The sequence below is a fragment of the Oreochromis aureus genome, linkage group 14 (assembly GCF_013358895.1).
Source record: "Oreochromis aureus strain Israel breed Guangdong linkage group 14, ZZ_aureus, whole genome shotgun sequence".
NCBI lineage: Eukaryota > Metazoa > Chordata > Actinopteri > Cichliformes > Cichlidae > Oreochromis > Oreochromis aureus.
Window position 1 is genome coordinate 34,428,352 of NC_052955.1, and position 16,772 is coordinate 34,445,123.

General features: G+C 42.1%; 2 protein-coding genes across 3 annotated transcripts in view; both read left to right on the plus strand.

Moving 5' to 3' along the window:
- The window catches only part of acsl3a (acyl-CoA synthetase long chain family member 3a), a 37,184-nt gene extending 32,004 nt beyond the window's left edge, over positions 1-5,180 (plus strand). For both annotated transcript variants that reach the window (XM_039622286.1, XM_031749856.2), the window contains 3 exons: positions 361-475; positions 3,793-3,950; positions 4,042-5,180. In XM_039622286.1, coding sequence (XP_039478220.1) covers positions 361-475; positions 3,793-3,950; positions 4,042-4,199 — 431 coding nt within the window. In that variant the 3' untranslated portion in view covers positions 4,200-5,180. The remainder of the gene's footprint in view (positions 1-360; positions 476-3,792; positions 3,951-4,041) is intronic.
- Positions 5,181-9,435: 4,255 nt separating this feature from the next.
- kcne4 (potassium voltage-gated channel, Isk-related family, member 4) lies at positions 9,436-11,590 on the plus strand. The gene is made up of 2 exons (XM_031749852.2): positions 9,436-9,585; positions 10,132-11,590. The coding sequence occupies exons 1-2, from the start codon at positions 9,563-9,565 to the stop codon at positions 10,682-10,684; spliced, it is 576 nt and encodes a 191-aa protein (XP_031605712.1). The 5' UTR covers positions 9,436-9,562; the 3' UTR covers positions 10,685-11,590.
- The last annotated feature ends 5,182 nt before the right edge of the window (positions 11,591-16,772 follow it).

Here is a 16,772-nt window from a genome sequence, read left to right on the forward strand (position 1 = left end):
ATCCTGGTTTTTAACGCCACTAAGTCTGAAAGCTCACATTCTCAAAGTTGTGCCTCTCATGCTTGGTCTTGTCCCAGACAACCTTTCATCTCCACTTGCCATTTATCAGTGTGTCTGGAAAGCTTTTAACAAATCAGGCTTTACTTCATATCCTAGGATGATTTCACGTTTCTGTTTACTTCAGTGAGCCAGTCCCAGCCCCTAACTTTCCTCTTTTATCAAGATGATTTTGTTCAGATGCGCACAGCTGAGTAGAAAATGCATCCTTCTATCTCACTTCCTCCTTTCTTTTTAAGATGTATCCACATGTATACATGGACAAACACACTTTTTACCGGCTGCTCCCTTTGCTGTTTCCAGATCGTAAGAAAGACTTGGTGAAGCTGCAGGCAGGAGAGTACGTTTCCCTGGGAAAGGTGGAGGCCATGCTGAAGAACTGCCCTCTGATCGATAACATCTGTGCCTATGCCAACAGGTGTGTGAGGAGTGGGGCAGAAATATACATAAGAGTAGTTTACAGATCCACTGAAACCTTTATTGTCTCTGTGGATCCTGTTCTTTTAGATCGTCGTATTGGTTTGACTTTTAATTATAAAACAGACCTCTCGCATTAGCTTCTTTTCCATAATCTATAATTGTAAACATACCACGGCAGACCCAATGACGTTTTCATGCTTTTTAGCATTAACTTTTTATTAACTCACACGGTTGCTGTTTACACACTGCTTGGCTGAAGCTTTGCAGCTTCACTAACAACACTAACAACAACAGCAACACCTAACAGGACCCAGTATGAACTCTTTGTACCAGCAAGGCGTGATTGCGGATGCCGCTCAGGTGTGTCCGCCTCCCCTGCAGTGGCACCGCAGACCACGCCCCATCACATACCTACATCACCCGACTGAGGCCGGGGAGCCATCTGGCTGAACCTACTGCCCCCACACAAGCGCGAGAGGGAATCAGCCCGGACAGGGAGGTGTGAGTTCAGGTGGCTGCCCGTGTATCCAGTGGGACTGGTGACGAGATGGGCCCAGAGGTGCGTGTCCAGCAGTGGCCTCGGAGCTGGTCTGGGGGCCACCCATGTGGTCAGTGGCAGCACCGCAGCAGGCTTGGATGTGAGCCGAGGCTCACAGATGGCTGGACAGGCGGCCAGCACGCAGGACCACACAGTACGAGGCTGGTCCAGACAGCACACCGACCTCGGGCTGGGCATGTCCCGAACTCCGGCACCGGCTGGGCAGGACCCTCAAGCGCTGTGACCTCCGACCCCAACTGCACCGGTCCCTCATTCACCTGACCTTCCTGGGCAGGTCCCTCTGGCGCCTCAACCTCCACCTCTGGCTGGTGAGGCCCCTCGGATGCCTTGTCCTCCACCTACAGCTGCTCCGGTCAAGGACACGATGGTCACTCCACCGCCCTCCTCTGGGGAGCTGGAATGGGTGCAGGCCCCTGGTGGGCACCAGACGCTTCCACCCGAGGAGTGGGGATGGGTGCAGTGGCAGGCTGCGTCCTGGCTGGTTGCACCCTGGGGGCCAGCACAGATGCCGGAACAGTCTGGACCTCAGCAGCTGTCACGCCGCCGGGGAATGCCGGGGGGAATGGCGGCGGTGTCGGCCAGGAGCGGATCAGAGCTGCCAGATTCTCAATTCTCAATCCTCTGCATCTGGTGCTCAATACCGTCCTGGAGTTCTCCCTGCTGGCGGCGTGACACTCTGGCCTGCTCCTGCTGTGTGGCCGCCAGCTTGGCCACCATTTCGGCCCAGTCCTGAGTCTGCCGTGCCCCCATGCTGGGTTTTGGCACCACTGTAAACAAACCACGGCAGACCCGGCAACATGTTCATGAACATGCCTTTCACCATCTTTTTGTTAACTCCAGTTGCTGCTATAAACACACTCAGTCAGCTGCAGCTTTCCAGCTCAGAGCCCGACTCACATCATCAACAACAACCACTCTCAGGACCCTCTGGCACAGATACAGATGAGGACAGAATTATTAGTCCCCCTATGAAATTTTCTGTTTTTAAAAAAAAGTATTTTCCAAGTTCTAGTAAGCAGAACTAGGAATTTCTTATGCAGCTTTTTCAAACATCCTGGTTTTATTTTGTGTACTTAGAAACAAATTTTTTTACAAAAATTACCAAGGTCAAAATTATTGATGCTAATAGTTAATTATGTGTTCTTTATGCAGTATAATAGCCTGCAGTCTTTTGTTGTAGTTTTCAGTAAGTCTCAAACTCGTCTCCTGAAATATCCCAACCAATTCTTCTTTGGGGAATCTCTCAAGCCCCTCCAGATTTGTACGCCTCTCCCTTCTTTCTCTAAATATAAGCAGCATCTCTGTGGCCAAAGAGCTCTACTTTCACTTCATCTGACCAAAGGACCTGCTTCCGTATCCTGAATCTTTCTCCAGGTTTCCTTAGCATATTTCAGTCTGTCTTTCTGCAAAGTTTTTTTTCTTGAGCAACAACATTTTTTCTAAGTCTAAACTGATTTGTGTTTTTGGCCTGATAACTGCTCAAACCCTCTCAGTTTTAAGTTGATTTGCTTTGAGCATTAAAAGTTTAAGCACATGATTGCACAGCACTGGTTTGTTCTGTTGTTCAATAAAAAGGGGTCAGGGCACTAATAATAATATTTATCGATCTATCGATACTAATTTAATAATGAATTGGTCATCTTTTTTTTTCTTAAATGAGTCTGTTGTTGTGTGCAAATAGAAATAATTTACATGTTATAAAGAAAACTGTTATGTTAAGAAATGTTACGTTAAAAATCTTTTGCTCTGTTAAAAAAAAAACACACACACACAAAATTCTGACAAAAACTTTAAATGTTATTGGTGGGTAATAATTTTGTCCTCATCTGTATGAATGTTACTCTGACATATCAACCCACCTTAACAAACTGGGGCTGTCAAAGCAAACCCTTCATGCCAAAGGCACTCCCCAATGACAGCAGTCTCACCCAGCAAGATGCAATTTGCTCAGGAATGGCTTGAGGGAACACAAAAAATAGCCAAAGTTGTTACCACGTCTCAGTCTTATTCATTAACAGCAGATGTGCCAAAAAATCCATTCTGCGGAAGCTGCAGTCCACAGGACACCCACAGGCCCACATCTGTGGCCGAAAGGCTCTAAAATGGTTGTAAGGTATAAGTGTGAGCATGACTGTCTGTGTTAGCTATGTGATGGACAAATAACTAGCAAATAACAAGCAGAAGAAGATGAATGTTTATTCATCGTTTATTAAAGTTTTGGCTGTCTGGCAATCTGCAGTGCAATATTTTTCTGATTAAGCTCCATGTATCTACCCCGCAAGATATAACCAAGAGGCAGAGTTGACATCTCTATAGTGAATTAAGCTCAGCTAACAACAAAGGGCTCTGATCTGTTTTTCATTATTCGGTAGGAGTGAAAACCGTCATTTTGTACCCTAAAAGTGGCAGGCCCTCCTGCTCTGTGTGTTTCCACAGATTCACGAAAACATTTTGTTTTTCTGATTCAGAACCTGGATCTGTTTCTGCAGCCTGAAATATTTATTCAGTTCTGGGTCACAGTGCAGCTGTTTGTCAAGAGATTTGGAGCGTGCAATCTGTTCACACTCTCTCAAGCATGTAGTTTTTCCATCTCCTTACAAGGCTAAATATGCCACTCACTGATGAAAAGATTGCAAAGATTGCTCACTCTGGTGCTCCATCACCTTATTCGGCCCAGCGTCCACATCCTGAAGACCAGTTTAAGCTAATAACTGTTCTGTTTTTCTTTCTCTTTGACTCGTCTTCCTGCTCTGCAGTGACGAGACGTACGTGATTGGCTTTGTGGTGCCCAATCAGAAGCAGCTGTTGGCTCTGGTTGACCAGTACGGTATCCGAGGGTCATGGGAGGAGCTGTGCAACAGCAAAGCCGTGGAGGAGCTCGTCCTCAGGGTCATTACTGAGGCCGCACTGACAGGTGAGAAAGTCAGAGAAGGGGTTAAGCTTCATCTCAGAGCTGCATACACAAACTAGTTTTTACCAAGTTCATGTTTCTTCTTCCTTTGTAGCCCAGCTAGAACGCTTTGAGATCCCCCGCAAGATCCGACTGAGCCCAGAACCGTGGACACCCGAGACAGGATTAGTGACTGATGCGTTCAAGCTCAAACGCAAGGAGCTGAAAACACATTACCAGGATGACATAGAGAGAATGTACGGTGGAAAATGACAGCCAGGACCAGCACAGACCCGAGACCAGAACAATACTTAACTCTGAAACACTCCCACACCCCCAACCCCCATTCCTTTAGTCTGCAGTGAAAGAGCCACAGCAACATAAATCTGTGTGAAATCTTGTTGTTTCAAGGATCTCACAGAAACACAGATAAACCAGTTTTACAGAGGAAGCAGATTTTACTTGAATTTGTTGCAAAAGACGGGCTGAGAAGGTCTTTGTAAGAAAACATCCCTTGTGCCCTTTTTTTCCATCCAGGTGTGTGACCCTATTCCAGAGGTCTTTATTGTTCCAGATGTGAGTTATGAAACAGAGCATGCGTAAGCTGGTGTTGTCTGTTGAACTCTTGTCTGAGTTGCCACAGCAGAAGCTCAGGTCGCTTGTAGCCTCGGTGCTTTTTGCTCACCTGTGTCGCACTATGTAGCGAAATCAGTTCATTTTGGTCTTCTTCTAAAAGTTTAACTTCAAATTTCTAATTTCCTGCAGGTCAGGAGACGGTTAATTTTCTTTTCTTGTCTTTAACTTGTTTGGTGTTCTGTCAGTGGTTTATTTTGCCTCCCTCCCACAGTCAGACTGCGACTCCCACGCTCGTGGGGCGTCTCTCCCATCAGCACATTGTGAAACTAAAAGCACAAAGTCATTTGAGGGCAATGAAAGCAGGTTGGTAATCAAAGATAAATCCTTTTATGTGAGCTGATGATTTTTATCTTTTAACAATGATTCTAGTTTCGGAAAATTACCAAATTGTGACTAATAGGCCTTTTAAACACTGAAGAAAAAGAAACAAAAGTGCATGTTTAGACATTCTCTACAGCAATACAGTACACTTTTCAGTGGGTACTCCTTATATTACAGATGAAATGACTGTGTAATCATTGTAGTATTGATAAATCATAATGCAATATGAAAGTAGATTGCATCTGCTCGAGTAAGGCAGTTGATTACAGACAGGATCTAAATAAAACTTTATCAGTGTGTGTGTGTGTGTGTGTGTGTGTCTGGGCTGGAGAACAAGCACATTTATAGAAGTGTGACTTTGTCTGCCTTGCAGTCATTCTCTTTAAAGTTGTGTCATACGTGTTGTGTTTTGCGTGAGAATGGCCAAGTGTGTAGCTTCACATACACAACCCTCACAGCCTTTTGCCTTTTTTGTCAATCTTGGCTGATCGGGTGTTCCTCCTTATTCACACACATCCGTCACTGAAGCAAATGTGTAGGCTGTGTTTAAACTGAAGTTACATTATCAAAAACCAGGTTTGTAACTCACTGCACTCCTTTGCTGCAGTGAGAACCTGCCTTGGAGCATGTCACGATTCGATGAATGCATCAGATACACGTGAGCTAATCTGATGATGCGATGACTCTGTTGTCCAAACACAATATTTCACTTTATGGAAACAGAAGGGATATTGTAGAGCTGTTTTAGGTTATTTTCTATTCTACTCTTAGAATATTTGCCTTGTATAATTTTGGGCAACACCTCTTCATGTTTTAATTCACATGTTTTCAGTCCCATTGCCACAGTTGGATAAAATCAAGCACCTAGCCATGCAGTCTGCTTTTACAAGCATCTGTGGGAAAATGGGCCATTCTGAAGAGTTCACTGGAGTCCAGCCGAGATATTCCAGAATCAGCTGTAAGTGGTATTACTACAGAGTGGAAGCATTTGGAACCTAAGCCTTCTGTGGCATTAACATCAGCACAAAAACTGTGAGCTTCATGGTGTGTATGAGGTCCTCTACTTTGCCTATACATCATTTGAATATCTTTGTTAAAGTAGTCCCTTAGGTTCCAGTCTCCTCTTTCATTCCCTCAGTTTATATTTTACACAAGAACAGTACCAACATTTAGCGAGAGCCTTTGGATCCAGCATTTAAAATCTTAAAAGATTATGGCTACCTTTTCCCTAAAGTGAAATGTTGCTGTGTTTAATTTTGTTTTTGTGTGTGTTGCAGCTCAGGGAACTAGACCTTGAGAAGCCTGCTAAATAATCAACCTGTCAGGTGCAATTTAAAGTGTGTGCTAGAACGGGAACTAGTTGAGGCATCGTGTTTTCCCACCTTTGTTCCAAAATCATGTTTGAGAATTAGACCAAACCTTTTATGTAGGGCTTTATTGTCTGTTGTTGTCTTTCTATACAGAGGTTGCAAGTGTAAGAATACGTCATTTTTATTATAACAAAGTCTTCCGTGATTGCATTTGGTGAAAAGGGCACACGGGGCAGTGAGCCACACTACCTCCTGCATGTGCTGTACGCCCACCTACATGAATATTTGTGATTCAGTGGTTTGCCAGTTTGAACACTGTAACACATCGCCCAGCCCAGTGATGAAAATTATTTATTCATAATTTGCCTTCTCCAATGAAGTAAATAAAGATTGCTTTTGGTCTCCTTGTAAGTGCGTTTTATTTCCGCTGTGGTCACCAAGTCTGACTAATTAAATTGAAAGTATTAAGCACTATCATTCTTTTGTAATGAGCACATTAGCCTTACTGGGTGTGGGGGTGATGCCTGTGTCACCAGACAACAGAGAAATGATGACATTTATTTGTGCCTGAACGTCAGCTACAGAGTGAAATCAGCCTCCACTGATTCAATAATGCTAATGGCTAATTGGAACTAAATTCAATTCAATCATTAATGCTCAGCAGTCATTGGAGTTTTGAGGAGTCAGTTTGGAGTGTTTGCAAACTGATCCTTGGCTGTGTCTGGTGAAATGTCCTTTGGATGCCGCGTTTTTAAAACAAATGGAGGCGCCCTTGAAATGAAATGACACAAACAGTCAGCAGGTCAGTCACATCACATGGAAGATGAAACTGCAAGGCGACCTTCATGATCTTTAACATCTATGTTAGCTTTGCTTTCTGGAGGGTCAGCCCTTTTATCTGAGCCCTATTTATTTGTGTTACTTTGAACATAGTAGTAGTAAAAAAAAAAAAAGGTCTTGAGCTTAAGTTCTCCAGCTTTCTGAGGGCCTTTCAAATTTTTTCGTTGGGCATTGGCTGCTTTTCACTCATTTTCAGTCCAGTCCTTGTACCTTGCACCAGTAAGGTAATTTCCAAAGAGCTGTTAGGTAGAAAAAAAATCTGACAAGTCGCTGCATGGTGTGCAGTGTGTCCTTAAAAAGTTTGAGAAAACCGTTAAAGTGTAGGACAAACGAAGTGACATATCTAAAAAAAAATTAAAAAGTATCTGAAAGTTATCTTATCAATAGAAAAAAATCCATCAAATATCTGAAACAGGGCCTGAGAGCACCTGGCTCTTTAGTGTGATAAATCTACGCTGAAATCTTCTCAGAAATGATGTCAGTGGAAGAGTGACTCAGTGACTGGCAACGGCTTCAGCATTGGAATGATCCCAAACTGCCAATGCAATAAAAGCATACCCGGTTAGAAAAAGCCCAGAGTGGAACACTATCAGCCTGTACTGGCCTCCTCAGAGCCCGGACCTCAGCATCACTGAAGCAGTGTGGGATCCTCTAGGGATCAAGAGGATCCCACAAGAGCTCTGAATGTCCGTCAAGAAGCCTTGACACTATTCCTGATGATTACTAAAAGAAATTACAGAAAGCCTAAGTTAGTTCACACTGTGTTGAAGAACTAAGGTGTTTTTCAACTGTACCATTGTTCTGTGTTCTACCAGCGGTTGTTATGAAACGGTTAAAATATCTGTAGAACTCAAAACTGTTTTTTGCTCCATGCCATAATCGTGGTTATTTCTCGTATAAAGTTGCCCATTTGAACATCACGTTCTGTACAGATTAACCAGCCCGTTCTCACTCCCGGGGCGTAGCACGTGTTGGATTAACATGCTTTTAGAGCTGGCCTCAAGTGGCCACTTGAAAAACTGCAATTTTTGGCATTTTAGCAAAACCTTCAATTTTCAACACCCAAGACTGAAGTTTTTGATGAACTTGGGAATCTCACATGAATCTGCAGCTCTTCTCTGGCTTGTAACAACTCATAATAACCTAATGCTTTTGGCTCTTTTTCATACATGATACATAAAGTAGAGCTATTTCTTTTAAGTGGCTGGTGGAGACCAAAGAAGAGACCAAAGAGCCAGTCAGTATTGGAGTTACACTAACAAAATAATAAGATGCAAAACTCCAAACTAACAGTTCTGTTGCTGCATACTGCAATAACTGCTGAAGGTGTAAAAATAGTGCTTTGCTAATACACTGATATTTTATACTTATAGTCTGCTACATAAAAACTGTTACTGCACTTGAGTATTAACTTTTTATATTACATTTCCTTTGTAATACATTTAAGAAAGGGATATTGCACTTTATCTATTTACATATATGTTTAAGGTTACTACTGAATTTTGAAAAGAACATTTGATATCTAAAACAACAGACAGTTGTTTCAGATATCAAATATCAGTGTTGGTCTTCTGAAGTGCATTTACATTTCAACCCTCTATCAGTGGCTAAAATGATTTTTCTTCTCAGCCTCTCTGATTATCTCATTTTAAACCAGGTCCAACAGGTGGAAATTATGCTAGAACAACAACAGAAGAACAGAACAGAGTCTGCAGCAGAACTTTGTTCCATGAGGTGAACCACTAGATTAAAATCAGTTAGCGGCTCCTTTAACAGCTAGGACACTAAAATACTTCTGATTGTAAGACTGTCATAATGCTAACAGCACTGATACACTTTTATTTGGGACGGATTTTGTGATTATTTCATTGTTACATGGATACTTCTGCTGGAGATTCAAAAGACCACCATCAGACTGTAGAGTTCTCAGAATATTTGTCAGCACAGATATGTTGGAAATGAAGTCCCTACATTATTCAAACACATCTTTAAGATTTTATCCATAGACTTCAGGCTCATTTGCAAGGAAACGTAAAACTGTTTTTGCCTCAGAATGGTCCAGAAGATTGATGGAAAAATAGAGTGGTCCGATAAGATATGGACTTTGACAGCAGAGAGTGTGAGCAGTGACTCCAGTATTAATTCACTTTTCATCAGCTGCTTCTAAACAGTTGCAGTCTAAAAGTATTTTTCCATTACGCCCTCCCAGGGGCCACTTTCTCCTGGACTCTGGAGATGTGATGTAATTCTTCATAAGATCTAAAGTACTCATGAGCATGTGGTAGTTTCATAAGAATCCTCCAGAGGTGTGAAGAATATTCAGAGATGTACTTTACTTCAATTTTTTTTTTTTAAACACAAGATTCTCCCTCAAGGGTTCCATATACAGAGGGCTCATCTTACAACCAGTCCCCGTCATGTGACTCACGATGACGCTCCAGGGAAAGGGTATAAATAACTTCTAACTTTTAGTAGTTCTGCCAAACTCCAGAAGAGCTGCAAGAAGACACAAGTGGTAAAAAGGCCCACATGAGACACCGCTCTTCAGTTTGGTGAGTTGACAAATCCTGATACTCTTCTTAATGTTTACAGACTGTAGGTTTAGTTTGAGACTAATTCTGTTTTTGACTGCTGGTAACTTTTTCTCAACTTTAGGGAAATGCACAAAAAGCTTAATTAAAATATAGCAAATGAGCAAAATTTTAAAAACAAACAAACAAAAAACCCTCAAAACGATATTTTTAAGCAATGAGTGCATGAATAGAAGAAGAGGGCGTTTTCCAAATCGCCTATAGGTGTGAATGATTATCAGTCTGTCAGTGTTGGCCCTGGGTCAGACTGGCAAGCTGTATCGGTACCTCGCCTCCTGCCCCAGGACACTGGATTAAAAAAAAAAAAAGGGATAGATAGAATTTCATTAACAGTGACATGTGTTAAACATGGAGATAAACTCGTGAAAATTATTTTAATTATAAAATTTTTAAAACTATTTGGGGGGGGGGGCACTCTGTAGAAACTTTGCCGCGTACGTAAAACGCGTGTAAAAGGTACAGAAAGTCTTATATTTATGGATGGAAATCTTTTTTTTTTTTTTTTAGGTCCCCTACACAAAAGTTGCACTTAAAAATGGAGCACTTGGAAAACTCCACAGCTTCACCAAAACGCCTCGTTCTGCACGCGCAGAGCACCGGAGAAGACAAAAGCGACGGGAACGCGTACCTGTACATACTGATAGTCATGTCTTTCTACGGAGTCTTCCTCTGTGGTATAATGCTGGGCTACTTCCGCTCCAAGAGGAGGGAGAAAAGGAGGGTGAACATATTCACGCGCCTAGTGCACGAGGAGGAGCAGCGGGAGTGGGGTGCACTGCCAAAGAAGCACAGCCTGAGCTGCCCCGCTGCGGCCTCGGGACTGCGCTCGGTGCAGATGTCCCTGCCTTTCTACAACAACCACGGCAGCCACTTTGGGAATCTCCATTATGAGAGCGCGCTGGCGTGCGCGCTGTGCACGGAGCAGAGCAGCATCAGTTCCCTGTGCTCCTCCGCGGACACGCGCCTCACCATAGAAGAGGAGTCCGACAGCGGCACGGCGGAGGGACCGGAGGAGAGCGCGAAGCCAGGAACCGAGAACAGCGGGGATGATTCAGGCTGAACCTCCCCCATTCCAAAAGAGAAGAAACATCACCATGAGAGAAGATCGGGATGTCTTCTGACGTCTTACTATCAGAGGGGCCTTAAACAGCCCAACATCAACTTCCCAAGCCACCATTATTTATGATATAAGTTCCATGAAGGGACTGGGAACTGTCAAAGAAGCCTGAGTGTGAAATGTTTTAGATTTTGCTCTCAGACCACTTAGAGGGTGTCACAGTTATGACTGAGTGCCCAGAGGTAGCATGAAACCACAGACATACACCACGTTAGGCCACATATTTAAATGTATATCTGCTTTTATTTAAAACTACAAGCTGAGATTCAGATGTCATTTTACATGTTATATATTGGAAGAACTTCCAAGTGGTGAATTCTGTTCATGTCAAACTCAGATATCCTCAATAGAAGTAAATCAGAATATTTACTCATATATTCTATGATTTTACTGTATATTCATGATTATTTTGTTTTGTTTTGGGTTTTTTGCTTCACTCTGTGGTGACGCCTCCCTGCTGGAGCTCCCCACCCTCTCTTCTGACGCCACACTGAGCTCCACTGCACTGGTTTGGGCTGATGACTCACCCTGCTGCAGGGGGATGAGTGGAAGACAGATGACTTTTCTTGTGGGGAAGATATTTTGTCTGAAACTGAACCTGGCCTCTTTCTGGCCCAGCCAACCCTAAGTTTTGGGGTTTTTTGTTTTGTTTTTTATATATACCTGGAACCCACTTGAAAAATAGTGTAAACTCTGATGTAATTGTAGCTTTGTACACAATCTTTGAGTTAGGTTTACTTGATGACACCACTGCACTGTACATACGGTTTGCATTTGTCACACTGTAAGGCTTAATTTAAAATTGAATCTTTGTAGTGGTACAGAAAGAATAAATGTTTTTGAACCCAAGACAAGCTTCAGGTCTTTTTTTCTTGCACTGTAATGGTTCACCAATGGAGGGCAGTGTTGTAGTTGTAGCTCCTAACAAATAAGGATGATGGAGATGAAATGAGAAATACTCACTATTTTTAGAAAGCCTTGATTAATATTAGAATAATGCAAAATAGGGCTGATAACAAGTGTATCGTTGCCTCTGAAGCTCATCTCCTTTGCACATATCCTTAGTTAAACTTCCAAAGTCCTGAAAAAAACACAGCAGGGGTTATCACAGTAAACACAATTCTGCTTCTTAGTTTAAACACAGACCATGCCCAAACCTTTACCGTCAGCTAACCAGCAAGCCTTAACCCATTTGTTTCCTTATTTATTGGTAATATTTTTATTGGTGTGGGGGTTTAAGGTCACAGCAGACCACCTGAGGGATCGCAGACAACATCTGTAGACCCATCAGCCTCCATTATCGTGTGGTGATTTGACACGGAGCACTAGCAGACAGCAGCAATGATTCACCAAGGTTTTCCTCTGAAGGGGAAAAGATGTCAAGTTTTCAGTTCGCTCTTATGTGTGTATGTGTCTTTTTTTCCTCCACCGCATCATCAACCCTGTCCACCAGCCTCACACAAGCACACAAACATGGGCTATCAGCAGCACTGCAGGCTCTGAGTCCCACAGCTGCAATGACAACTCATCACAACAACATTAGCACCAACATAGGCCACGGGGAATACAAGTAAAGACTTTATGACGTATATGTATTGACACCGTATCAGCCCTGATAGGCCCACAAGGTGTCTGGCAAGGGTCTGGGTCTCTCTTCTTTGTTTATCAGGCATGCTCAATTTAACACCATTGTAAATACATTTCAGTGAACTGAAAGGCAGGAAGTCAGCTACACTAAATATTTGGTTTTATGGATTTATGAGTTTTTATGGTCTTCAGCCTCATCCCGGGAGATTAGACATTTAGTTCTTATCACGAGAAGTACCCACTCCCCTGAAAGTTCTCATGTGAATCAAAGCAGATCCAATGTGAATGTCAATGTGATCCAAGTTTATTACCAACATAAAAACTGAAACACTTGACTTCATAAGTATTCAGCACCACGAACACTGTTTAGTGAATGCTTATGCTAAGGACCTAAACATGATATTTAGACTACTGGGACAGAGCCTTGAGCTTTTGCTTTGACCTTCTTTTATAAAACCCCAACCAGTGAAGCACCCACAGTGTATCCAGTCTCAGCCTCAGAGGTCAGGAATTGTTTCAGATTTATCTTTTGGTAGTGTGGCTTTCTTTTGTTTTGTTTGTTTTAAATTATTTTTGTCTAGCACAGTAATTGGTATTTAGCCATAATATCAGCACAAATGAAGCCCATATGGAGGATTAACACTTTTAATGTTTCTTCAACATTGAACAGCTTGATTCTCATAAGAAATTTATGCTTGCTTGAGGATGTAGATATGCGTATAGCTACCTGTATTACTTACTTTATGCCAAACATATAATAACAAACATCAGGGTTTTTTTTTCTTTTACCATTTTCACTAAGACCAAGTTAGCATGCTAACTTAGCTCAGTATGCTAACTTGGCTCAGCTCAGTTGTTAGCCTCATATTAGCATGATGTTTTAGCATTTATCTCAAAGCACCACTGTGGCTTAGCTCAGCAGCTAGCTTGGCTGTGTATGCAATTTAACTGGACTTAAACAAAGACTCTTTCCCATAGCACACCTAAATTCACTTGTGCTGTCATATGGCTTCAAAAGTCTCGGCAGGCTTATTATTTAAATGACTTGACTTTAGGGTAACTCACCTGGAAAGTGGAACTTTTGGTCCATTGGAATAGTGACATGAAGACATAGGTAAGGGAAAGTCTGGTGTCGGGGGTAATTAGCACAGAACATTGAGGTTTTGCAGACACGTGACCACTAACCAGTTGACATTAAGTTGTCCACCATTTTGAAGTGACAATCATAATAACGATGTAATCTCAAGGGAATAAAGCCCCAGTGACACGGACCTACGGAAAATGTATATTCCCCAACCATTCATCCAGCCATCCATTTTCCAGTTACTCTCTGAATCATAATGAAACTAAAAAGTGTCACACAGAAAGGAAATGGAAGAGTGGCCTTGAGAGGCCAAATGCACTGCAACTTAAAAAAACACCAGCAAATCGAAAAACACTACAAAAGCACACAAAACACAGCAGAAGTAGGAAAAGCACCATGAAAGCTAACAAAATACAAAGGAAGTGATTGAGAGCTACAGTAAATGACTAACAGCAAACATATCTACAGTATTATATGAATAATGTGAATACAGCACACATTACCTTCCATCTTTTTTTCCCTCACAACACTGACTAATCCTCCTCTGTAAAAGTGTGGCTCCATCCTTTGCATGTTTTGTTTTCTGCCACTTCCGCAGCTGTTCCGTCTGGTTATTGTCTCACTTCTTCCATTTTTCTGTGTATTTTTGCAGCATTTGCTGGTATTTTGTTAAGTTGCAGTGCGTTTGGTCTCTCAGGGCCACCGCCATTTCCCTTCAACCTTTGAATTAGCAGGCAAGAATTCTCCATTTCCAGTCTTCGTCAAACTTGCTTAAATTGTGCTACCTCTCAGCTTATAGTTATAGCAAGTGCTTGCAGACAAATATGAAAAAAAGAATATCATTAAAAACCACCAACACCAGCAGGTCCAGTTTGGGTTAGTCCAATTTCCGCCATTGAGGCCTAGCAGTAAACAAATCGTTACAGCTGTGTCCACACACTGTAAATCTAAATTTAAGCCTTCTCAGTGTCCAAATGAAGCCATCCAGAACACCTAGATTTTTTTGTACGAGCACCTAAAAATGAGTCTCTGAGATATGACTCTTTAAGCTGTTGTAGTCAGCCACCAGTGCCCATTCCATGCACTAACATTAAAGGGCTCTTTTCTGGTGATCAATTCAAGAAAAAATAAGAATATTATTATAGACATTCCTAGTGGAGGGGTTGCTAGTATGCGTTATTACCATTGTAAGAGTACGAAGGTCATCTTTTCAGAACGCAACGCATTCAAATAAGTTGGAAGTGCTATGAGAAGAAGAGAAAAAGCATGATTGAGGAGCCTTGGTGCACGTCTCTGTTTCTGTGTGTCTTCCTTACCTCCAGACACTCTGACACGGATGCAGACTTGTTGAAGCGTTCGAAATCGCATTTCCGACATAAACACCCACTTGAATTATTGATGTACAGCCAACCCACTGCCACACAGTCGACCGTTCATTTATTATCAACCAGGAAGTCGAAGAGGGTGCACTGCTGTGTCTCTGGGAAACATATCTGCAAACTGCCTTTGTCCTATTTCACAGTCTAAGAACGGCTGTGTGAGTGTGTGAGAGACATAGTGGGGCAGGAAAGCAAGAGAACAAGGGAGTGTAACAAGGGCAAGAATAAGAAGCAGATGTGATGCATGGAGCTTCTCCTGCACTGTGAAGCAGGATGTGTGTCATTAGTGTCCCCCTGTGGGAGTCAATGGTGGAGCTTGCGTCCTGCCTCAGGCCTCTTTCACACACATACACACACACAAACAGACACACACACACACACACACCACCATCACTACCAACCACCAACATAGTCTCTCCCCTTTTCCATCCTCGTCCTCCTTTTGTCCTCTCTTCTCTTATCTCATTAAGTGTAATGTGGAGATTTCAGCAGAATGGAGCCTTTCTAATGTGCGTTTATGTAACAGGTCCACTTAAAGGCACATTCAGATTTCCTCTAAATATAATTAGCATTAGTATGTCTGAACAAATGTTTTACATCACCTTACAGGTAGCAGCTAATTTTTTGTGCATCAAGAGGCAATGTATACTAACTAAGCCATAGTTAGTTATTAGCCGAATTAGCCACCCCTGCAACTCTTCTTAGGTCTACAGAGGGAGTAGGCTGGGGTTACTCATAGCACCATTAAGGTGATTTCACACAGTGCACTGACCAGTGTGCAATGTGACGACTGCCCAGAGAAGGTCCATCCAGTCAGCAGCAGCAGACAGGAACAGCACTGAATTAACTGAACACTACGACACGTTACATTTTGTATCAAGACCACATGAGGAAAAGCCTTTCTTGTAAACAGATTTCATCAAAGTACACACATCAGTTGCATGTTTGTAACCTGCTGTAAGTCTGCAGTGAGTGTAACCTCAGGTTAGATCTGTTATCCATCTGCTGAAGGTCTTGAGATAATGTGGAAATGAGGCAGAGACACAACGCATCCTGGTGGAAATTTTAAAGACACTCAGTTTCGCACTTTGCTCTGCAGCTCCCTCAAATAGCACGTCGAACCCAGCAGTGAGTCCTGTGTGAATGCACCATTATCAACCCAATTTCCACCACAAACAGGAGCTGTTTTTTTTCAGTGAAACACCTCTAAAAATACCCACTGAAACAGCTCAAAGTTAGACACCAGAAGAGCCAAGGTAAAAAGTAGTCAGTGGAAGTATTTAGAACTTGCATTTGTCAGTTCATCAAAAATATGAAAATCTTCGTCATGCTAGTAGTCTTTTTTATCTAGTGGAAAGCAAACCTCGTAAAAATACTGAAGGTTTAAAGCTGCTATAGTCAATGGTATTATATTAACAATGGATCAAATTATTGTGTGTAGTGTGAAAAGTGCCCACAGCGATGAACCCACAGAGAACAAACACCTTTCATAATTGTTTAACGTGAGAAGAGAGTGTAGCACTTAGCATCCACATGATCAAATATTTCCTCTGGAATATTTGATCATGTGGATGCTGGAGTAAAATATTGAGTTGGCATCCATCAGAGTCCCAGTTACAATACTCTTTATGTTACTGATGTTGCTCTCTTAGCAATCTAAATAGGAAGCTAGTCTGCAACGTATTCATATAAAGCAATGTTGTAAAGTTATACAGATTAGTGCTGAATTTAAAACTTATTGTTCTGCCCACTAATGGCCAAAAAAAAAAAAAAAAGTTTTTCTAGTGATAAAGAAATGTTCACATCCCAAAATCTAAACTGTTTCATATTTATGTAATTTTTTCTATTATCTGCCGATTTTGGGGGATTAACCAGAACAGTCTTCATGGATCTTTTTGCTTTGTGTGTGCCCAATCTTTTCTAGGTCAATAAGATGAAGAAAATTATAACACAAATCCAAAGGAATTACTTGGGCCATGCT